The sequence below is a fragment of the Micropterus salmoides genome, unplaced genomic scaffold, assembly GCF_014851395.1.
Source record: "Micropterus salmoides isolate LMB-PRFRI ecotype aquatic unplaced genomic scaffold, ASM1485139v1 Ms_hic_scaffold_16, whole genome shotgun sequence".
Taxonomy (NCBI): Eukaryota; Metazoa; Chordata; class Actinopteri; order Centrarchiformes; family Centrarchidae; genus Micropterus; species Micropterus salmoides.
Window position 1 is genome coordinate 13,652,452 of NW_024040707.1, and position 24,138 is coordinate 13,676,589.

Below are 24,138 nucleotides of genomic sequence, written 5' to 3' on the forward strand. Positions count from 1 at the left end.
AAAATAAATAAATAAAAAAGAACATCTAAGGACATACAAGGCAAAAGATCTCCATCTAGTGGTTAAATGACAAATCTGCAAGGTGACTTTTTAAAAGGGGATTCGGACCAGAACATGTGTGAAGAGTCAGTCCATCCTGCAGTAATACACATCCCCAAAGTAGACTGTTACAACTCACACAGACATTCAATTTAAAAGTCACTTTTAAGAAATGGCGATGGCTCATCAGTATGTCAGGAATGCACTTTATTTATTCCACACTTAGAAAAGGACATCAGAAGGCACTGGAGTTTTTTAGCACACACAGCCATACAGCATAGGTGTCACTGCAAGGTCAAGCTAAGGTCAAAGGCAAGCTCACTCCCAACTTGTCAGCACCGCCTGCCATTGCAAAACTGAAACCGGTCAAGAAATCTACATACTGCAATTCTTACTTCCTGCCATTTTAATCGCATTGTCAAATTGAGAGGAATCAAGTTCAGCTATGTTTTACCAACAAATGAAGTGAATTCCTCTCTGTGTTTTATCTTAAGACATGGAGGACAATGATCCTGACCTGAGTCAACTCTACTGTCCTAAGAGTGACAACTTTTTGAAGGCTCTATCAAGACTTTCTCAAGTCTCAGCCTGACCTATGTGTTATCAAGCAGTGTGCTAAAGTGCATCTGTACGGTTCAAACGATCTTGCTTATGTTAGGAAATCAGCTTCTTGGCTTGAAATGCAGGGTGAACTATTTAATGTGCGAGGTCGTCTGTTTGTGTCCTATATGAGAAGGAGAGAGAGAGAGAGAGAGTATAAGAAATGCGGAGCCAAAAAACTGTACTCATGGAAGCAAGGTGAAGAAACACAACTGAAGGTCCGGAGTCAAGTTCATGTTCAGATTGTGAATTCTCTTAAAGTTTTTCCCTTGCAAAAGTCTCCCAGAAAGATACATCCTTGACATCCAGGCAAGGCATTCATGACATTTCTGAAAAGAAGCCAAGACCTGCTGCGAAACCTCCCCTTTTTTTCTCCTTCTCAACTTGAACCCTTTGGGTGCACAGGCATCCCTGGGTAGACTAAGATTTGGCACTAGGTGATTACACCATAAGACAGTGTACTTTTAGAAAAAGAAGAACAGGTACAGAGATAATATGAAGGGAGAATGTCTGATGAATAGTTACTCTATCACATACAGGCAGTGTGCATTTTGACTGGCATGGCAGTGGAGACGACTTGCACTGTAGATATGAAGCAGCAGTATTCCTGTTACAGCTGAGAAGTAGCTGGACAAGCACCAGTGGTCTCTTTTTTCCAAACCTGATCACATCAAATATGGCAGGGTGGGGGGCTGGGGAGGCAATTATCCTGGCAAATTGATTTTACTTTGACAATAGTCTTGTGTCATTGCTTTTAAAAGCAAAATTGGTTCCTATGTAATATTTCCTAATGAGAACATGCAGCATTGCTTACATGTTATGCAAATATGCCAGACGCTTAACAATAACCAGATGTTCTCTGTGTGTTTATGTGCTGCTTCTATGGTGACCAGCCCGTTGTAGCTTTTCCCTCTAAAGCCGGCCCACTATGTCTTTAGGTTTCACTGTCAATCTCCCCTATTTAACACAGTTCTTGTTTTACTTAAAAAAAAAAAAAAAAGAAGGAATAAGTAAAAGCATGTGATCTTTTCTATTAGAAATTGTAAGGAAGCACAAACAGTCTAGTCATCACGACACTCAAAAGGTCATGGTCAGTCCTTCAAAATGTTCCGTCTGAACAAATTTCATCACAGCAAGACAGGAGCAACTCCCAGGAAGGTTTTCATCCATGGTTCAGATCTACCAATCACAGCTAGGTAAGAGTTCTCTTCCTAAAGGCAATCCACCACATTATCACATTTGCACGTCCCTGCAATTAGACTGGGCCTTTCACGCCAATAGCCAATCCACTTTCCTGACTAAACTCCCCATCATGTAGAGTGACAGGAGCATAATGCTACATGGTACTGAATAAAATAACATTGAAAATAAAAATAATATTATTAGAAATAATACATTAGAATTGATTAAACTCTAAAAGATACAAACAGTACAATGTTGCATTCTGTGAAAGCAGCAGTTCATTTTCAAAAAATGTAAACAGTCTCGTCCTTCCTAAATCACAATCATGAGTGTTCTCAACTTTTATTCTGCTTCTTCCTCTTTTTCCTTCCATGCCGTGTCCGAAGGGGCCCAGCCGAACTTTCAGCGCCCGGTCACACAGCCACCCTAACGGCAGTCATGCTCTTTTAAACGTCCCGCCCGACTGCAGCTACAGTTACATCGCGTGGTGTCAACAAAACAAGATGGGCTGGTTTCAATCTGGTCATCCCGGGGGCTGCAGAACGCGGTGTGTGTACCCCGAGAGGGCATCCCAGTTCCGCCACAAGAAAGCCAGCAGGAGGATGAAGAGGAGCGTGGAGAGCGAGCGCGAGCGTGTCTTCATCAGAGGTACCACACAATTGGCGACAGTTGAGACAAAGACCAGAAGGACAGCCATAAGGGCCAGCAGCACGTTGATAAGTTTTCCCAGGAGGGTGCGGGCTGTGGCATTTTCCAGCCCCTCCAACTGGACAACCTGCTGTTGTTGCTGCTGGAGCTCCATCTTAGAGATCCTGGTCTGACACACCTCCAACGCCTCCTGCACAGGACACGCAGAGGGGGAAAGAAAGCACAAACGTGAAAACACTTAACAACTAAAATACTATACACTCTGTGGCCACTTTACATAAGGAAACCCCTTTTCATGTTTTTAAATGAGCTGGGCAAAACATTAGAAGCACCACCAGCATATTACAGGACAGTTCAACACCACTGCAAACCATAACATCTGACAGCATCTATCAAACCGGGACATTACTATCTTTGTTAAAGTAGAATTTTTAGCTGTTGCATTACATTTTACAGGACACTGACTGTTTATTTCATAGACCTTTAATGCCCTCTGCTGCCGGGGAAAAGAAATGCAGTCAAGGGGCAACTTGAACAGTGAATACACTTCAAGCAAGCACACACACACATGAAAACACACAAACCTAAGCCTCATAGACAAGAAGAAAGGACAGGAGTAATGTGGTCATCTAGAGGTCATGCTTATCTTTAGAAAAATCAGAAAAGCCGATGGACAGACTGGATTCTCTATCTCACCTTCCTGCTTAAGGCGTCCACATGCACAATGAGATAACGCCTTTAACTGTTGGAGGGTGTGTGTCCACCTCAAACTTTCAGTTCATTTAAGACTGACAAAATGACCTCTAGTCTGAGCAGCCCACATAAGCTTACTAATAAATACATCAGTAGGTTAAAGCGGCTGAGCTCTCTTTAGTTCTTTTTCCTTGCAAGACATCCAAATAGCTAAGACACTATGATATAATGATAAGAATATTTACAGAAAACCAGATATATAAACCAGCGACGTGTGACATTATTTATATGACAAACTTAAATATTTATCATTGGAATTATCATTTTGTCACTCTTGTTTTGACATTAGTTAATATAGTTAATAGTTAATAGAATTGTCTCGGCATTGTTGTTGTTCTACCTAACAGGAGCCACCGGGTTAAATTCAGTAGCAGTTGCTGAGCACCCTAAGAAGTTGGGAGCAGGTTGGCTGACCAGCCAGGGAGAAGGGATTAGTAACGTCAATAAGTGACATTAAGGAAGTAGACTTCTGACAAGGGCATTTTAAAATCAATACACTACAAATGGACAAACACAAAATAACATTAAACATTCAATAACAATTCGTGGCATTCAGTTTTAATAAAATAATACAATTATTAACCCTTTTTCTTTTCTTGTAATATATGCCAGTAAAAAATCACAAGTTAAAAAGTGACCACTGAATTCTGCATTAAGTGGCTTATTGCTTTAGTGAAATGTCAGAAGACAATAATACTTTCAACTCAAGTATCTACATGAGTAAATAAATGCTAAATTTGGGCAAGTGCATTGCTGCAGCCATAGAAAATGTTACTTGTGTGTCTTTATCAGGTATTTTGCAATGGCTTTCAATGACTCGTCCTGTCAGATGTAAGAACCAGAACTGGCCATTTAATTGAACAATTTGCTTTGTCCTCTAATATTTCTCATCATCCCTTTCTGACATGTCATTTGTACAGCAGACTGCCATTTTTTAAAGCTGCCAATTTTATAGAGAATGAGAAAATGTAATTCCGATTGAGCTGATTTTTTTACAGCCATTTATTTCTGACATGGGCGGTGTGCTCTTGGACGTCAGTCTGACAGACGGACCTGTATGTCTCTGGCTCTCTCATACGACTGGTAGGCGATCTTTTCCTCCATGCTGGCCAGCTCTTGCTTGAGGTTGAGGATCTCATTCTGGTGAAGTTCTGTCAGGTCGTTCAGCTGTTCCTCCAGACGTTCACACCTGAACAAAGAACACACACGTGTGAGAATTCTGGGGCATAATTAGCTTAGACAAAGAACCACATGCATGAATTAGCAGAAACAGACCGTGAAGGCATCTGACCACATGGAACCTAATTTCAACTGATGACTTGCTCTGACAAGATTAGGACATGCTTACTCATCTGCTGATCCTACTGGCCAATCAGAGTCATTGGAATGAGACTGGCCAATGGGAGGTAACCAGCAGGAGGAGAGGGATCTATACTGCTGTTTATTTTGGCAAGCACATACAATTGGATGGACAGCATAGGTCAAGAACGGACAAGAGACAGCACCTGTGGAAGTTTTTTCTTTGGAAATGAATTTTGTTAGTTAGAGCCTGAGGTGATGTCTTCAAAGCGCAAAGATATTAAGAAAGAAGTAAGAAAACCAGCAAGTGTTCACATCTGAGGAGCAGAAACCAGTGAATTGATGTTGATTGGTTAATTGTTTCAGCTCTACATTCATCAACAATTAAAAATAATCCTTATTTGGAGGCCTTGTTAAGAAATTCCCATTTTAGGCGTTTCTCTGAGGGGCTATTTAGCAACATCATTAGTATATGAATGATTATTCCCAGCGGGCAGGCTGAAAAGAGCTCCTTAGTGGTCATTCGTACAGGCCGTTCTGGACTCACATGGACATTTTAGGGAGAAAAATGCTAATGTTTCTTTCACCATGTAAGCTTCTTACTATTTCTCCCCTCCTTGCCATTATCCTGCCCTCTTAATCATTGTGCCCTCTTGTCAGAACAGTCTGGAGGAATGCGGGTGTGTTTTTTAAGGCCAGCTGCCCACAGACAGAGCAAAACAAAAGAGATGCACGGAGACATCTGACACAAGATATGCGGAGCTGGGATAGGGGCTGAAATAACGGCAAAGATCTATGCACTTAAGAGGATACGTGAAGTGTGGAGATGTGTCACTTATGTGAAGTGCTCAATGTAAATGTCAACTGCTGTCTTAAAACAATAACACTTACATTGTCCTATATGCAGTGCTGAGGCTATTAACATTCCAATATACAGTTCAGTCTAAATGCTAAAGCAACTTGTCTGGGCAACAGTTATTGTAATAGTACTACTCTTAAAATCTCCATAATGCATGTGGCAGTGGTGCTTATGCTTTGTGAGCGAGTACATGAGTGGCACCATTATGCAGGCTTTACGTGTTTATGGAGAGGAGGTCCAGGTCAAGGTTTTGTTTTATCAACTGTGTTAGCTTTGATAAAAGAGGTCTCCAGAGCATAAACAGGGTGAATGTTGCCCGGGATGATATAGCAACACACAGAAATGAATAATCTGTATGTGTTTGAAGAGTATATTTCCAAACATAGTAGATCTTCCTGATTATGCGCTGTTGGGCTTTTAGGGAATTTCTTGTGCTAAATTGGAAAGGCTTCAGGCGTGTGTGATGCAAACATTCTTGTATGTTCTCTTTTCTCTCTGTACCTGAAGCGCTCCTCCTGCAGTGCTTGCATAACGACTGTGTAGTCTCTCTGATAGTGGCTCTTCAAGCCATCAAGGCTCTCTTCGAGCCTTGCCTGGCCCTCCCTCAGCTCCTGCACCTCCTGCAGAAGCATGTCCAGGCTGGAGCTCTGGCTCCTCTCCAGTGTGTTGCCCTTAGAACTGGGGGGACCTCCAGGGGCCCCCGTGGTGCTGTTGGCCCCTGCTGAGCCTGATGTAGCGCTAGAGCAGTCGTCCTCACTACCATACTTGGGACTGGGCTGGAGGTGATGCCCAGCATGGCCCAGTGAACGGCCACCAGCCCCTGTCACGCATTCTTCCACCGAGGGGTCGTCCAGAGAGTCTTTGAGTGAGGGGATGTTGTCAGCGCTGCCAAATTTGTTGCGAAAGAGCGAGGCAATCTCCCGGGGTTTGGAGACGACAGCCCCGGCAGCAGAGTGAGTGGCCTGGGAGAAGCTGGAGAGGCCTCCCTTCACGCTGTCCACCACACCTTCACTGAAGCCAGTGACCTTGGCACCGACGTCCTTAAGGCCCTGCTGCATGTCCCGCAGAACATCCTTGGGCTGGCGTGGGATACCATTGTGCTCCACTTCCCGCAGCTTCCGGTGGTAGTGTTCCAGTTTCCTTTGCAGCTGTTGGATGGTCTGCGCTGACTTCTGGTTCTTCTTCTCAAACACCTGACAGCCACAGAACAGGTTGTCTTTAGTGAGGGGAATAAACATTACACTGTAATAATCCACTCCACCTTAATACATAATGTAAGCTCCCTCCCTCCCCTAGGGACAAACAAACTGAACAAACAGGTTTGGTGTTAATGCACATCACCTTACCAGCATTACTAGTAGTTTTATATTTTACCTGTTTGATGCGTGTGCTTTGCTGTTTGTCAGCATTGTTAGCCAGTTTCAGGTACTCAGCAACGTTGTCATCCCTGGCTGTCTGCTCGATCTTAATCTGCTCTGTGAGCTTGAGGATTTTCTGCTGCAGCTGGGCGATTGCCTGCTTAGTGCGCTGAGGGTCTGGGGTGCCATCCTCACCTCCTGGGAATGAACCGTCTGCTCCACATGAAACAGCCAGGGGTGTTTGGCCCAGCCCGCTCACCTCCAGCCGGTCGATCTGAAGTGTGGTGTTGAGAAAAGAAGAGAGGGAGATTTGGGGAAGGTAAAGGGTCAGGGGAGAAATTAAGGAATAAAGAGGAAAATAGAAAAAGGAGGGGAAGAGAAGGAAAGAAAAAGTGTGACTTGCATATTAAGAGTTCTTAGTTATTTTGCTGACACGCACTAAAAACAGAGGCTTCTGCATTTTTGCAGCCAGTCGCCTGGAAAGAAGGCAAATTGAGTCAGTTGAAAAGACCACTCGCGGTCAGTTTCTCTGAAGAGGAAGACATTTTTTTTCATTACATTTACAAAGAAAAGAAAATGGAAGAAAAAACTTTCTTAACTGTCAGCACATCTACACAAAACCTAATACTTTCAGGTGTGTAGCCAGAGCTATCCGCAAGTCTCCTTTTCTCTGTATAAACAGGCAAGAACAGAATGAAAATTAGACTAATGTAATTTTTTGTTTGTTCAGGGAGCGATGATATAGGACAAGACAGGCAGGATATTAGGTTTTTGTATACAACAGTTTTGCAGATTAAGAATATTGGCCTCTGTTGCTTTTTCAGGTATGCCTGGTTTTTGTCAATAAGACACAAAGCATTTGTGTAAAAATAGACACTAAAAAAGACACTATCTAAATTGGGTTTTTCCTGTGTTTACCTAAAACTAGATAAACTCGACATGACAAGACGGTGAACTTACTAGCACCTTCAATCACAGGCAAGTCGATGTGATTCATTTCCTCGAACACCTCAGGGGAAGAACACTGCGCTACTGCTGGAGCTGTGTGCTTCGGGGGGTGGGGGATTGTGGACAAAATATTCTTCTCATCACCGAGCATGGACACAACATAAGCAGCTGAACCTGACAGCTCACCACGGGGGCTCAGAAGCCACCCAGAAAAACGAATAGCAGAGGAAAGAAGCGTGATTTATTGACCTGGTCATCCACCACTCACACATTACTCAGCCTCTAAATAGGCTTGCCATTACCGTCACTCCTAACAGGTAAAATCGAAAAACACCAGAGGCTCACCTGCATGACTAACTGTTGACAGACACCACAGTCAACAACACAAACCGCACCACATCCGGGTGTAAACCAAAACTCGAGATCAACTAGCTCTCTTTTATAAGACATCTTTTGTCACAAAAGCGACCTCAACAGAATCGTCTCACCTTTCCATTCGTTAAACGGAGAAATTGTTCCCAGTGCATTGTCCACAAAGTGAGGGCGAGCTGTTTATTTTCATCTGTCCTGACACTTTGGTAAAGCAAAACCCTAGCCTGTGAAAACCATGCGCCGACTCCTTGAAGTTTCTCCTCCTATCGCTGCGACTCGCCGGGCTTGTTGTGAAAGTTGAAGCGCACCTGAAACTCTGTCAACTGGGCGGTGCGGAGAAGCCCCGCCCCCTCCCTCCGTCCGTCCTGTCACCCCCGAGGGATGACATCATCCTCTAAGCAGCACAGCAGGCAGCCGTCAATCATCCTCGCTAAGCGCAGAAATAGCTACCTAGTCAGGGACTTTTCATGTATTTATTTTTTCTTTACTGTATTAGGTTCACTGACAGACCAACAACACTGACTAAAATAATACTACCACAACGCTTACTAACCGATGCAACTTTATTGGTATGTGGACAGACGGCAGTGTGACAAATGTACAGCAGCCTAAAACAGAGGTATTCCAAAAAATATATCAAGATAAACAGTTATTTAATAAACTTACAGCTTCATACAGCTAGGAGGTTAGATTGTTATTATGTACTGTATGCACAGTGCAGCATTGTTGTACAAGAAGTGCAACTAATTATTACCAAGGAATTATCATTAATCTATGTCACTTTTAACAGCAAACAAATGAATGAAAGCCGATAGAGAAGAGTACTAGAGGGCAAGAAAAAACAGTCTCACATCTCTTAACACCCCCCCACCCCCCCACACACAGAGTTAAATGAACATTCTTCAGAGTCCTGGGAAACAATACAGATTATTCATCTGGCTCTAAAATGGAATGGTTTGCATTTTGTTGATTACTGTACAACAGCGATAAATAGAACAAGACCTACATCCACAAGTCAATTTACCTAACAAATGTTGTGTACAGTTAAGTCTAATCATTACTAAATCCTCTTGATGGGCAGCCAAGGCAATCAAATGAATGAATCAAGGAACTAGAATAGCCTGCTGGGCCAGTGAGATTTCAGAGCCGCACCTGCTCTGTTCTTGGCTATAAACAAAACATTATTAATAGCTTTATGAGGGTGAGCATGAATGAACTGCCCATTGCATCCATATGAGCATTACATGGAGTAAATGTGACAATCTCACAGTCCGCTCGTATCTTGCCGATGACTCAGTTATCTGAATAATCAAATATGCGTCCTCTGCCTAAAGATATAGAAAAAGGGGGCAAAGGACGAGTCAGCTGAACCCTTTGAACTGGAGCACACTGCAGTACAGAGTAGATAGAGGTTTTAGATATTGTGATAAGAGCGCCTAGGGACCTGCACACACTGGTACCAAATCAACACCCTTTCATTGATCAAAAAAATCCAGTGTCAGCAGAGTTCTTCAGTTACGGAAGCAAAAGAAATCACACGCAGCTGGTCAGTAAGGTGGTTTACAAGGGTGTACCGTCTTTTACAGCTCCACAGACAGCTCATACATGCTCTACTATGACCGCTCACTGCACAGTCATGATCTCATACCACACAGGTACCACACATAGCAAAGCAATGCTTCATCCCCAGCTTTACCAACGCTGATAAAGAGTTCCAGTTACCGAATAAATTGTCTGTACGATCAGTGTCATCCCCAAATGGTCAACTTTTTCTGTAACTAATCATGCTTGTAATTAAAGATGGTGAGCTGAAGGATTAGGCTAATTTCCCAGGGTTAACAGAGCCAAACATGTTGTGCTGAGGCACTGAAGCAAAATGTGACAGGCACTGCATCACTGGAGCTTGTGCAGCCTAATGGGGGAAGCTGAGTGTGTATGTGTGTAATTGCCGGTCTGTCTGATCCCACTCTGATTAGGCTTTATCAGTAAGAAAGACAAAAGAGTCTGCATGGACCCCTCCCCTGCCCTATGGCTTCTTGCACAAACGCGCGTGCACACACACACACACACACACACACACACACACACACACACACACACACCACACACACACACACACACACACACACACACTTTTCACTCCACCCATGTCCCAAACTGGGTCCACCTGCCGGAGGGCCTGGTTGTGCAACAGCCTCTGATCCACATAAAGCTGGTTAGAGCCGTGCAAGGGCAACCCTGACTTAGCTTCGATCCAGGAGAGGCCTGGGAAAAGCCCAGCCAAACCTAAAGACTCAGACCTACGGCCATATGTTTCACACAAATAGGCATTAAGAAAGCATTACCGGGCTAATGTTGTATATATATAAACATATCTTGTACAGCCTCATCTCAATCTCTCTCCCAGTCACACAGCACACACATCTGCCCCAAATTCCATTCTGTTCAATGTAGGTGATAGAGCAGAAAATGGGCTAATGCTGTCATAAGACCCTTTCCTATTATTTGGGGGTAATCTCTCAGTTCTCTTTTCTCTCAGCCCCGTAGCTTCACTCATTCCATTCCATGTTCTCTTCTCCACTACGTCCTGTTTAATCCGTTTGTTGTTTTGTCAGATGACTAAGGTGAGTTCAGGTTCAGTTAATGTCGAGATGTTCTGATGGCCAAACAGTGGAAGCTTCTTGTCACACACTGGCTGATATAATATAGCCTAACCAGGTCAGGGCGTGTGGTATTTGAACCCCATATCTGCCTGCTGCTTATTGTTTAAAGATGTATGTATTTTTATACCACATGTTTAAGAATGAAACAAAAGAAATCATAATATTTGTTACATTTTAGACTATATTATGGTCACAGTATTTAATGTAAACATGACATAAACCTGAGCTGAGCTTTGATTGTTTTGGATATAAACATTTTTTTCTGAAAATTATCTTACCCTCTTTCTAGTTTACATAAAAACTGTTAAGTTACCTATGGTCAAGGTCAAGTTTTTGCTATTTATATGTGTGAGTGCAAAAGTACAATACCTTGTTGGTCATTATGCCTCGCATTCCTGTAGAGTGGTTGTGAGCTTCCTGTGAGGTCAGCTTGTGTTTCTTGTGAAGCAGCAGTTTCATATGCCAGCATGCAGGAGTGCTTCTGCCATGATACTGTAACTTCAGGTTTCTTTCTGGGAATCTGTTCTGCTCTACACCTCTCCTGTTACAGCATTCCCTGAACTATGGAAAAAGTGCTGCGCTGATATGTCTCGGCACATCCGAGTTCTAACTGAACTACACGCTCCTGATTAGTTGGTTTGATCTTTAACCCTGCAGTCTAAAGATCAGTAAGTGGTCATAGCCACAACATGACAGTATGTATCCAGATGTTTTTTAGTTAAAATATTTTGTGCCTGATGATGTGTGGTAGGGCAGAGATGACATAAGCATGCAGTGAAGTGCCTGTGGGTCCATGGTGTGTGTCATCAAAAACATCAGCGCACGTGACAAATCTGTCCCATATCTAATCCTAAACTATTTTTCATTTCCTCATGGCTTTAGTTCCCACCCAGGCAGGCCAAATTAAGCACTGCTGAAAATGACACAAAAGAGATTTTTTTAAATGGAAATCTATTTTTTTTGTGTCCTTTAAGGGGATCCAATGTGGCAACAATGAACCCTATTCACCAGATACGGAAAATTACATAACTCCATGTGATGCTTGACAAGAGGAAGTTTACTCAACACATGCATTTGTGAATTAGCACACAACACAAAGTTGCACTAATAATCATGCACAACAGACAGGCGCACACACACACAGCCAATGCTTGCCAGTGCATTTCCTAAGGAATTCAGAGGGTGTGAGAAAAGTCCTTTATGCTGACATTAAAAAAAACACACACATCAGCTTAGAGTGCACGTCTGGGGAGAAAGAGAACATAAAAAAAACCCATAACAAAAACAGAGGCTTTTCAAGGGTCCCACTATCACAACAAAGACTTGACAAATCTCTATGATTTCAATACAAAATCTTTTTCACACCATGAGATTGGTCTTCTATCAGATTTTGTGGCTTCAAAGTTTCTGAAATGCCTTTTAAGGTTTCAAAACAACATTATATTTAATTACAAAATATTGAAATATGCTTGAATCATGTGAACAGAATGAGTCAAAACCTAAATGATGCAAAAGGTGAAGACTCACGCTGGTGGGAGTAGGAAGTGGAGTCTCAGCAGTTACCAGGTTGAGGATGACCTCCATGGCGTGGAGACGCATGCGCACGGTTTGGACTGGAATTTTGCTTGGTCTATCTGTTTGTGGGTCTCTCTGGAGACGACCACAGCCGGTGGAGAGGGGAAGAGCGCAACCCTGGGATAGCACTCATCACTCAGGACACTTCTCCCAAACAAGGTCCACTTGACTCCAAGTTCCCTGGACAAAGACTGCACTTGACAGCAAGGAAGTGGAGACCCTTAGGAACTAGTGTTGGCTTGATTGCATATCCAGAAACCATAGAGTGCTCAGTCCCTCTAGAAACAAACCATGACTACTGGTAGTCGCAGAGCCTAAGAAGTGTTGTGCTGCTGGTTCACAGAGCAGCCGCTCCTCAAAGCCCATGACCACGCTTCAGTGCTAACACACACTGCACAGTACACCGGCAGAGAGCCTATGGGACACACATATGCATTTTGCCAAGCACAGCTCCCACAGACAGCATGCGTTTGTGGGAGAACAAGGACTCCTCTGGAGCAAAGGGTCCGCCTGATGCTGGTTTGGGGTGACAGCTCAGAGGCGGTTAATCGGATGAAGACTGGGGTGGATGGAGGCAGGGTTAAAAGAAGTAAAAGTTTACTGTGAAGTTGAATGTTCAAGGAGTCCGTCGGGGATAAAATCCTCAGAGGGAGAAAGGAGAGGCAGAGATCCAGAGGACGGATGTGAGGGGAGCGAGGGAGCAGACAGGGGGAAAAAAAGAGCCCACCAGGAGCTGTCAGTGAGAGGGAGACAGAGCGAGAGAAGGAGCAAAGGAGTGAGCGGTTGTGAGAAAGCTTTGTGAAGGGGGTGTGGGTGTGTGTGTGTGTGTGTGTGTGTGTGTGTGTGTGTGTGGGGGGGGGTTCTTCTGTTGGAGTTTCTAGGCCAGCTCAGCTCCAAAACAGCGGATAGTTCAGGCAGAAAAGAAAGGGAGAAAAAGCTCCCACTCCCTCCTTTCAATTATCACAGTTTGATTGTCGGCGCCAATCACTTTCCTGAGTGATCACGCTGTAATGAACCACCTTCTGCTGCCTGTATGCGCTAACAAACAGGGTTAAACCAAGTGGTTCTGCTGAACACATACTGAACTGTGCTTGAAGTGGCACAGTTGACATATGTTGTATAACATGAAATAAAACTGATGCAAAGGAGTGAACAGTTTTGGCTTAAGGTGGAGAAAGAACCTGCACCCGTGAAAAACCCAGATTAAACAGTCATATGATGACTACAAAGCTGCTATTCAAATCTGTGCACATGTGTGCACACATGACTATAGCCTATTACTGCATCACTGCATTACTGCACTGACAAAAGAAGTGCTTCCACACTGCTTTGGTCATATTCTAATGCAATTTCACAACAACAGCATGGTGATCACTTCTTTCACTTTTTTTTTTTTTTTTACATGAATGCTAAATTAATAAGGCAAACAAATACTTATATTTACAGAAAGGTATTCACAGGACCATTACCTAGGAAAAATGTCATGATCAAATGTCACTGTAGTTTTCTTTCATTCGTATAGTTAGTAAACTGTCAGATGGAAATTAAATTATCCACTTCAACTACAATCCAATGGATATTTTCATTTCACTATCAAAATTCAGCGGTTGCACAGTCTCACATTATCACCTTCACTGCATTAAAACACATGCAAATTCATATTCAAATGCTCCCACAAACACAATTTTATGAGCCTCTGGGCATGGTTCTCCGAGATAAAGTCTTGTGAGCCATTACTTCCAAAAGTGTACAAACCAATTAGGGAGAAAAAGCAAAGCAGGGAGCGTAGGGGGCAAGGCAGGACAAGGGCTACTAAAGACTTGATGCAGAAGCTGAGAGGAGGGAGGGGGAGAGGAGAACATGAATGAGAGGCTTTAATGAGAGAGTGAGAGGAGTTAGGGGACCGGGAGAGAGAGGGTAGGATTTAGGGAAAATGCTGCTTATATAAGAACAAACCCAACGTGCTCAGATGGAAGTGCAAGAGTGTGACATGTAGGTTTGATTGGGTCCAATCCTAACATTGCAAAAGAATGTCGGTTATTTCAAAGCTTATTTCCCTTTACATCTCTTCACTTGTAAAACGTTCCATTCACACATTTTTATTTTTCACTGTCTTTACAACTTAATTTAAGCAAACCCTCCCACACACTCAAACAACAGTTTTAGGGTACAAACAAATATTAAAACTAAGAGCAAATCCTTTGTAAATGTTGGTATGACTTTATTTTATTTATATATGAATACATGGAGAAAAATGTGTAATTCAGTTAGTTGTATTCATGAAAGAGAAACATTTCATTACCGCTAAGCTAAATAATAAACCATTTTAAATTCCCATAAAGTGTGCGGACAGATATGCCAGCCATATTATCACTTTTACTCTTCAATCTAAACAAGCAAACAACTTTAGCAAGCTAATGTTAGCATTAGTTCTGCCAGTTAACCTTGCCAGCTAGTTCATTTAGCTAGTTACACCAGGCAGTTAGTAAAGGTAAATATTTCACAACAACTAATCTCTATGTGGTAATATGTAACTATTTTGTGTGGTACCACCTGTTTTTATTTAGTGAAGGGTTAATCTCCATATACGTTATAACAAGGCTAGATATGAAGTTAAGAACAGCTTGTGCAACTGGTTGAGACATCATTAGGTATTTTTCTTACAGATGACCTAACTGTCAATCATTAGTCACTTACGGAAATCCCACACTGGATCTTCTGACTAACCGGTTCCTTTCAGACATGATTGTATTGGTATTCCAGCCTGAGGTCCGAGTCTCCTTTGGAGGCTAAGTGCCCCACAGCAACTCCTGTCATTCCATGCTTTAATTATATACCCCAAATAGCAGAGTGGCTCTGTAATGACAAATTCACAGAGGGTGGTATACTTTTGCCCTGACAAGTGACTGATGCTTGAAAGCTAAATAGAAAATGGAGATGTTGGCCTCAAGAGCTGTTTTACCTTATTATTGCCATATTAGGTTGTCAAAATTAGGGGACAGAAAAAAACCACTGTGACCTACCTTAGAGATTAATGTTAGCTGCATGTTACTATGATGATAATAGAATTCTTGGAAAAAAAAGATTTATCTTTGCAATGAGTTATCAGAATTAAATAAAAAAATTCAAAAAAAATCTAATTTTCAACTCTCAAATATGAATTTGAAGGATGTGATTGAAAGTAATTATGCACCTCATTACTGACTGCCCATAGACTGCACAAATACAGGGGAATTAAGAATTGCAATGCACTGGCAAATAAGTTCATTTAACCATTTACTATAGAGGAATCTTTATGTGCGCGTGTGAGAATATCATTTGCGCAAATGAGTTCAGTCAAAATTCTCGGTTAAAATCCTTTTGTGGCGTCTCTTTTAATAGATTTGAGACATATGTGCCTTGCAGACAAAACAATGACCCAATTTGATGAATAGATCACTTTACAATATCACTCTCTCTCACACACAGTTACAAACACATTCATTTTACACATGTTAAGGGGACATGACCTGCTGAACTGGTAATGTGGCCAATCCAGACACATTACCAGACACACCCGGCAGTAGAACTACGCTACTATAGTATCGTGATCATTTAGGAGCTCCTAGCGCAGTGAATGGGAGCATAGAATATATATTATATTAATGCAAAAAATCACGGTCCAAAGTACCAACAACACAGTTTCACATTCAAAAGATGTCATGGAGACAAATTATACATTGAAGAGTAATAAATGTTAAGCACTTTTATTTATTTATTAATTTCTCATTAACTGTATTTCTCTATGAGATAACAAAGTAGCTTATGCATTAGACACAGAAAGTTATGATAAATGGCTTAAGACACCGTCTCACCTACTCTCTCAATAAATTGCAGCTCGAAGGCCTTGTTTTACTTTGAGCATTTTCAAATAAAAAATGTAATGTTATTATGTTACACGTGAACATTTTCTTATACTACAAAATGCACTAAAAATGACTGAGATTAACTAATAATGGACATTAATCATTGTTATGAAAAATTAAGATTCATGGAGTAAAATATGACCGCTTTGACACCAATTTGAATCAAACTACTAAAGTAGACTTTTTTTATCTGATATTTTGCACACAATATTTTTCCAGTTTGAAAACAGAGGTACTGTACATTTTGCTGCATACAATGCTCTGACTTGTGCGGAGATGTCTCCTCAGCCAGCGGACTCATAACATAACATAATACTCATTGTAATTCGGAGGACAGAGCCTGCTACTGAACTAAGGCCAGTTGGGTGCTACACAGCCAAAATGTTCTGGAAGAATCCAGAAGAGAAAAGGAAGAGACCGGCTATGATGTAATTTGACTGGGATTTGGGAAAGGGTGAATTGAGTAAGTATGGTAAACAGGGAGCCATAAATAGAGTGAGAGTAAAACATAATACTTGGGGGGTGGGGGTGGGGGGGTAGTCCCAATTTACACTTGGGACTACGTGATGTTGTAAGGCTTTAGAATATATATCTAAGTGCACCACCACAGTCCCCCCCCCCCCCCATGTGATCATAAATTATGATGGCTTTTGCTGTATAATGGTTTGGGGGTGTGAGAGATTACGTAAAGGCAGAAGAGCGGAGCATTGTCCGCCCAGACTGGGGGTAATTCAAGCCTGAGAGAGAGGAGAAAACCATGACTCGGGGCTCAGGCCTAGTTGAACAATACCGTCCCCATAAAAAGAAGCCCCCTTGTCCAACCCTGGCTGTCAAGTCCTCCCTAGTCTAAGCTCCCGTATAATCAATGGTCCTATTAGCAGTTACATAAACCACTGGGCACTTTATACACAGGGGCCATTATGACTGGCGAGGTCAGAGAGCGTGAAACATCTTAGTAGCCAACTCCAATACCGGAATGTACAAGAGGCAGGCAGGAAGGAAAACAACCACAATAACAACAATTCAAACAATTACGTGTTTTTATATCTCATTCCCTGATAACGGTGAATACCCTCAGTGACATCAGAGAAGTAAGCATGTCTTTGACATTAGTACTTATTGGTATGTTTAAAATGTCAATTCACCTAAATTAAAAAACACATATTTTCTCACTTTGTCCTATTTGCCCAGATTTTGAAATATCTGACTTGGAATTTAGTTTTTGGTAAAGCATTGACGGATGACCTTTGACCAACTTAACAGCAACATATCTTTCATGGGAAAAAACCCTGGTAACTCTGGACAATCCACATACCTTGCTGTCAACTGGTATCTTCGGAACAACTTTCTACTAAAGACTGTCAGTATAAAAACCTTACAGCTGATCTATGGTAAGTACAGCTGGTTACAGGTCAGCGTTTATAAATGTACAGCACTTACGTACAGTATGAAGGTTTGCTAAGGTGCACTATAATGTTTGATAAGGTACAGTATAATGTTTGAACCTTTGATCGTTAATGTAGCACATCCGTTTTGGTTACTGCCTGTGGATTTTGAAAGTGTAGGGAGAACGCACTGGGAAATACATGTATATGGGCCAATATATAGGCAGATATGAACTTATTGTAGATATATCCATATTGGCATATACAGTATACCTGTATAATAACCAATAAGTAAGATGAAATTCCAGTGTAGAAAGATAGTTTGGGGGTTATTTAGAGGTCATTTATTTCCCCACTCGTGGTAACAATTATTTAAGGGATCTTTTGTTTGTTTCTTAAGTATATCTATCAAATATATCAGCTATCAGTATAATATCAGCCCATAGGTTTATAACCTCCAATGTTCAGCTTTCCCCCCCAGTTTTATGTACAAGTTTGATTGTGTGGGTGATAGTGTTATATGTGTAAGAGATAATGTGTGTACATGGGGTGAGACAAAGTGTGTCTGTACAGCAAAGCGATGTGTCTACGTGGTGGCTGGTATTTGTTGGAGCTGCTTCTGTTTGTACTCAACCCATCCTGGTTATGTAACATGGACACAGAAAGGGCAATGGCCCAAAATGCAGACTTGATCTGACTGGGTGCTGTACAATACGAGAGTACCATGGGGCAGCATGCAGGCCCAAACACCCTGCCAACCTATTCATAAGCAGGAAGATGAAGAATCAAGAACAAACAGTCCCAGCTTTTTGGCCCTGAAAGATTATTTGGTCTGGCCCCTTCTCAGTTTTCTTGTCCTTTTCAAACCACATACCACATATTGTGGCTCCATGTTGACCTCACAGATGTATTTGATGGGCTGGGGCCTGGATACTATTTGGGAGGTTTTAGCAAGACTCCACTGTGTGAATTAGGCCACTAAGAAGCAGTAGATTTCATAACAGGAAGACAGATAATGAGATTTGGCATTTGGCAAATAGTGCTCTCATCAGCGCTTGACATGTATTACCTAATGAAAATCTTTGAGGGTTATTCACTCAGATTATCTAACAATGTATGGAGACTGTCTCATGTGCTAAAGCTAACTACCAAACCTGAGCTCACAATCATACTGTAACTTGCAAAACTTCCAAAAACTTTGGAAATACACAGGTTAATTCTCACGGTTCAGCCTGGAGAATGACCCTTGTCAAGATGAGAGGCTGGATCATACTAGTCTGTGTGAAAGTTGAGTGCTTTCACCATTCTCCTCCATGTCTGATTCACCATGCCTTACGCCATACTGAACACAGAGAGTAAACAGATCTACTTTCATTTATATTAAATTGTAGCAGTCCATAAGACACTCCCCTGTACAAGACGGTGAATTGCTTTACCAGGAATGAATATCACAACCTTCTACAGCCAACCTGAATATTTCAACCAACTACAGCCTCAATCCACAAGGGGGAGCTAGAGCACAAATTATGCTCCACCATGTGTGACATCTGCTGTGTGGACAATTGAATCTATCACTGGTCTGTCTTCGACTGCAGCCATTTCCTCACAGATTTCCTGTCAATAACCTCTCTTTATTTTATTGCATTCTTTCATTATCACTCCTACTGACAGACATGCAGCCCTTTATGTAACATAATTCAGACCTGATGTGGCAGTCAAAGCGAGGGCACACAGGTTCCATGTGGGCTGATAATGAGAACAGGGAGGATATTGTCAGGGACATGAACAGCAGAAATTGCAAAAGTGAGGGCAGCAAATGGTTTAAACCTTGTGGTTATATAATAATTCAAGATAGAAGATCATGACAAGTGATTAGAAAGAGTGGGAGTTAAGGGCAGATACAGTTTGTGTCTGCAGGCAGAAAAAGCTGTGATGCTACGTCATTTCAGACTGCATTATTTGTCTGAACAAAAACAAATACACTGCCTTGGTGTTTCTTGGGTCGAGAGGTCATTTTCCAGTGGGAAAGTGAGCATTTCTGATGGGATGCAAACAGTGAAAACATAAAGGATTCCTAGGATTCCTACTGGCTGACACACTTGAGAATGAGAGCAATGGTTCTGGTTATTAGTGTAGAGAGAATTATGACGCTGTGTCCCGAGAGGTTGTGATCAGATTTGAATTGTGTGTGCATGTGTGTTCTAAGTGGGTCAGTAGAGCAGAGCTGAGCTCAGCGATCTATAGCCTCATCCATAATTCATCAGACACACAAATGACATAGACTGAGCAGGGAGTGGCAGGGATGCAGAGCAAATCCTCTGTGAGTCTGTCTGTCTGTTTTCTCCACTCTCCCTCTCTCATAAAAAGCAATTTCCCTCTAAAAACAACCCACTGACCACCCTGAGTAAAGAGAAGAAAACCAAACACATAATTTTTCATAAAGGTGTACACTAGTGTATTTTGACAACACATGGGAAGGAAGTCATTTTCAGACCTAATATTGACAGTTGCCTCACTCACAGCAAACATTGTAGACCCGAGACATTAACAGTGTGTGAGGAAAAGACATGTGGGTCAAGGTTGAACAGAAAATCCTCAGTGACCGACTGACCAAGTATGTGGCAATCTAGCAATGGCTGAGAAAACAGCATAGACACACGTGCATGCCCATGGTAACGTCCTCTTACACACACACACACACACACACACACACACACACACACACACACACACACACACACACACACACACACACACACACACACACACACACACACACACACACACACACACACACACACCAGCCCGAAGAGGAAGAACCAGCTGCAGGCCAAAAATAAATACACAAAGAATGACCCTTAGTGACTCACTGCTGACATGTACATAAATGCACATGACCTCTTGCACAGACAACAGTCTTAAAAATATTAATTCAGGCTACAGCCTGAAGTAAGTCGTATATTAACCAGTTAAAGTATAATATTAAAATCATTTATTTCCTGGACATGTCCATCAACTGGTGTTGTCTTTTGATAAACATGACTGCATGGATGGATCATTCATCTGTGAAGAGTTTAAGGTCTACTTCTCAAGGGGTGGATTATTAGTCTACATGAACGAAACCTATGCCCTTTTCTTTTCTCAATATGTATTAATACATGTAAGTGCCCTTGAAAAGTGAACTTGACCGGCACTTGTTCAGACATCTGTCTATTAATAGCAGCAGAGAAACAGGCAGAGAGAGGCAGCAGACTCCTTCCTCATTCAGACCCAGATTTGAAGCCTATAAAACTGTCTGAAAGGGAAGAATGGCTTCAAACTAGCAGCTTTATCTTCCTCTCTCTTTCCCCATGACTCTGTCCATCATGCTGATCAACACCCGTCCTCACACACACACACACACACACACACACCACCATTTATCATTCTAAAATTCCTCCACCCCACCTCACTTTTGAGCCCTTCTCTTAGTCCTTCCTTTCACACTGTCACACCTTGATGGTTTTGCAAACAAAATTGCTTCTTATGCATTAACCATGAAGCTGTGATGTGTGCTAGTATGAGTGTATGTTTGTGTGTGCGGAGTAGCCTGCTGGAGTGTTCTCACTGTTGTGAATGCTAATAGCAAGCAGCACCGGATAAGGGCGTTGGCCTATATGTATAATCACATATGAATATTCAACAGCCTATTTAAACAGGCTGGGGCTACGCTTCAAAGGGAGCACAAACAGTTGGGGGGAGTGTTCAAGCACACACAAAGGCACATACACGATGCATATGCAGGCACGCCCGCACACAAAGACGCGCATTTGATTCAAAGCTAATCGGCGGATTTTACATGGTACAGCAAACCATTTACATCGCATCTATTTACTTTGTTTTGTTCAGTGTCTTTGAAGTGGAAGACAGGAGTCCCACTGAGGTCTGTTAACTGTCAAGCACCAACTTTTCTTTACTGCCGCACAAGTCACAACTCTCTTTGTACGTCATTCAGAGGACTTCATTTAAATACATGCCAGAAGAAATACAGAAAACAGCGGCTTCTCTTCAGCACTAAGGTGTATTACGGTGCCATCCCAGCACGTCTCCCGTGTAGCTCTGGCATTTGAGATGCCTGACACACAAAGCTTGATTATGAGGTTTATAACAAACAGAATTTAACAGAAAGTCGGTGTAGGAGTCTAATTTTAGCAGCTCTAACTGGCTCTAAAAGGTTTTTATTCCATCAAACAGGCGGATTAGGTGGCTGCAAGATCAGCTGGTTAAAGCCACTATGGCCCTCTTTGAACATCGCCCTGTTGGAGATGGGCAACCAGGTCCACCGTCTGAGCACTGGACACAGATGAAAGGGAGAGAGTAAGAGTGAAGGCTGAAGAAAGACAGTCTCTAAGACATGAAAGAAGGACAGTGAGAAGGTAAAGGATGGAGAGAAAGAAAGAGAGAAGGAAGGACAGTTGCAGAAGTAAAGGGGCGGAAATAACAAGCAGTATAGCAGACTGAGATCCCTGTTCGGTGAGGAAAACTTTCTGTTTGAGTACAGATCCTGGACAAAACTGCATGCGCTCTTAACAAATGCCCAAATATGTATAATAGTATAAATACAAATATATATGCAGACAGGTGACAAATTGAAGGGAATATGTAATGAGTGTAGAACAAATGCTTCATATTGAATTAGCATGGTGAGATAGCCTTTACACTGTGCTCTCCACCACCACCATTTCAACACCAAGCATAAAGGGATATTTTTAGGAAGAATGGTGTTTGATACCTCCAGTCAATCTATGCCAAGGTGCCGCATGGTGGCGCAGCACCTCATTTAATTTGACATCCATCTGAATACTACCAAACACATTAAGTGTACACACACACACACACACACACACACACACACAGGTAAAGAGTAATTAAGCAGAGAGCAGGAAAGGATAAAGGTCCAGAACAGGAGATCCATTGTGTTTAATTCACAGTCAATAGAGGTGTTTGTTCTTCTGATCAATGGCTGCCCCTCCCTGCCACACATACACCCACACATGTATACTCTTTACACTATAGAATACACATTGACTACCACTCAAACACACCACTTCTGATTTAGTGGACTGACTGACTGTGAGAGAAAAGTAGGCAAGGCGATATTTACACTTGTCAAAAACAAAAACAGACGAACAAAAGAAAGAAGGAGTGTTTTGTTTGAGATGAGGGACAGAAGACTAGTGAGGGAGAAAATGACTGTAAGGGTAGATAAGAAGGGGGGGCGGGGGGGATAAACACAAGTGAGAAGAACAATTTTTCTGTCTGTGAACGTCACAGATCAGACAAACCAACTAGTGGCTTTGCACCACTTCCTCATGTGACTGTAACACTGAAAAAGGGTCTCATAGTTAATGTCAACAACTCTGAACCACAGAGAGTCATGATGGTGAGCTGGCAAAAGCAACACACACACTCACCCACTGTGCCTTAAAAAACAATTTGATATGGGCTGGTAGTTGGCAAACACAGCTGTGGAATGACATCACTTCCAGTGTAGACTAAGAGCACATGCTTCATCATCCCCATGGCTGTCTCTCTCTCTCTCTCTCTCTCTGTGCTGAAAGTCAATCGAAACTCACTTGTTTGATTATACACAGGTTTGCCTGTGTGCTTCTGTGACAGTGTTTACTATGACTACAGGGCAATCTGCTGTGGCAGTAGTTTGATAAGACTTGATAGTTATCATATGCATCTGAAGCCCTGGTTGTATTTAAGGAAATGTGACCCAGCAATACCCCATGTTTGTTTTTTGCAGCTTTTCAAATAACTCGGTGTCACTAAAATAGCTCCGGGACAAGCATTGGTGTCCTGCTGCAATGAGCATGAACGGTTTCATCAACACACAGCAAGGGGAGGCTTGAGACGAGTAGGGTGCAGTGATGAGGATGTTCAGATGAGGATGTTCAACTAGCAGGGACGGAACAAGCCCCAGGAGACCAGGTGATGTTCGGTGCCTCCCACTGACACATCTCCTTACTGCTCTCTTACTGGACAGCAATTACAAAAGAGGACCAAATACCTCACAACTGAGTCTGAATTGTCAAGAAGATGCAGAAATTAATTCTGTTTATTACAAATCCTATTAGTGGCAGCCACTTAGGTTCAAATCTGAAGGTATAAAACAAATCCCTCGGTCAAAACATGGCTTTAAAAAAGGATAAACTGTATGAGCATCCTTTGTATCAGGGCTCAAAAAAGTCTTTTGATGGCCTTGTTAATGCAATTAGTTTACTTAATCCATTTTATCTTTCTTTTTCTTTTTTAAAGGGGCTAGTTTTCTGTTAAATGAAACCGTACACACAGTAACACCGCAGCTAACAAGATGTAGTCCGCTAAAACCAAAAAACTACCACATCACGATAATAACCGACATTGTTTTGCGCTGGAGCCTGTCAGGCCAAACGAGAACCAGATCAACTTTGGGTGAAAAGACTTTCAACATCAGAAAGGCTTGAGTCACGGAGAGACCGTGCTTTGTTTTAGAACCACCAAAACCGACACAGAGTTGGCTTTCAT

The 24,138-nt window shown here is 42.2% G+C and overlaps 1 protein-coding gene across 12 annotated transcripts in view; it reads right to left on the reverse strand.

Moving 5' to 3' along the window:
* Positions 1-229: 229 nt before the first annotated feature.
* tmcc1a (transmembrane and coiled-coil domain family 1a) overlaps positions 230-24,138 on the reverse strand; it is a 39,779-nt gene continuing 15,870 nt past the window's right edge. For 11 of the 12 annotated variants that reach the window (XM_038722256.1, XM_038722252.1, XM_038722247.1 and 8 more), the window contains 4 exons: positions 6,755-7,012; positions 5,882-6,573; positions 4,276-4,411; positions 230-2,659 (listed from right to left, as the gene is read on the reverse strand). In XM_038722256.1, the coding sequence (XP_038578184.1) occupies positions 2,345-2,659; positions 4,276-4,411; positions 5,882-6,573; positions 6,755-7,012 (1,401 nt within the window). In that variant the 3' untranslated portion in view covers positions 230-2,344. Of the gene's footprint in view, positions 2,660-4,275; positions 4,412-5,881; positions 6,574-6,754; positions 7,013-8,174; positions 8,470-24,138 lie in introns of those variants that run through there. The other variant, XM_038722257.1, reaches the window with a different exon arrangement.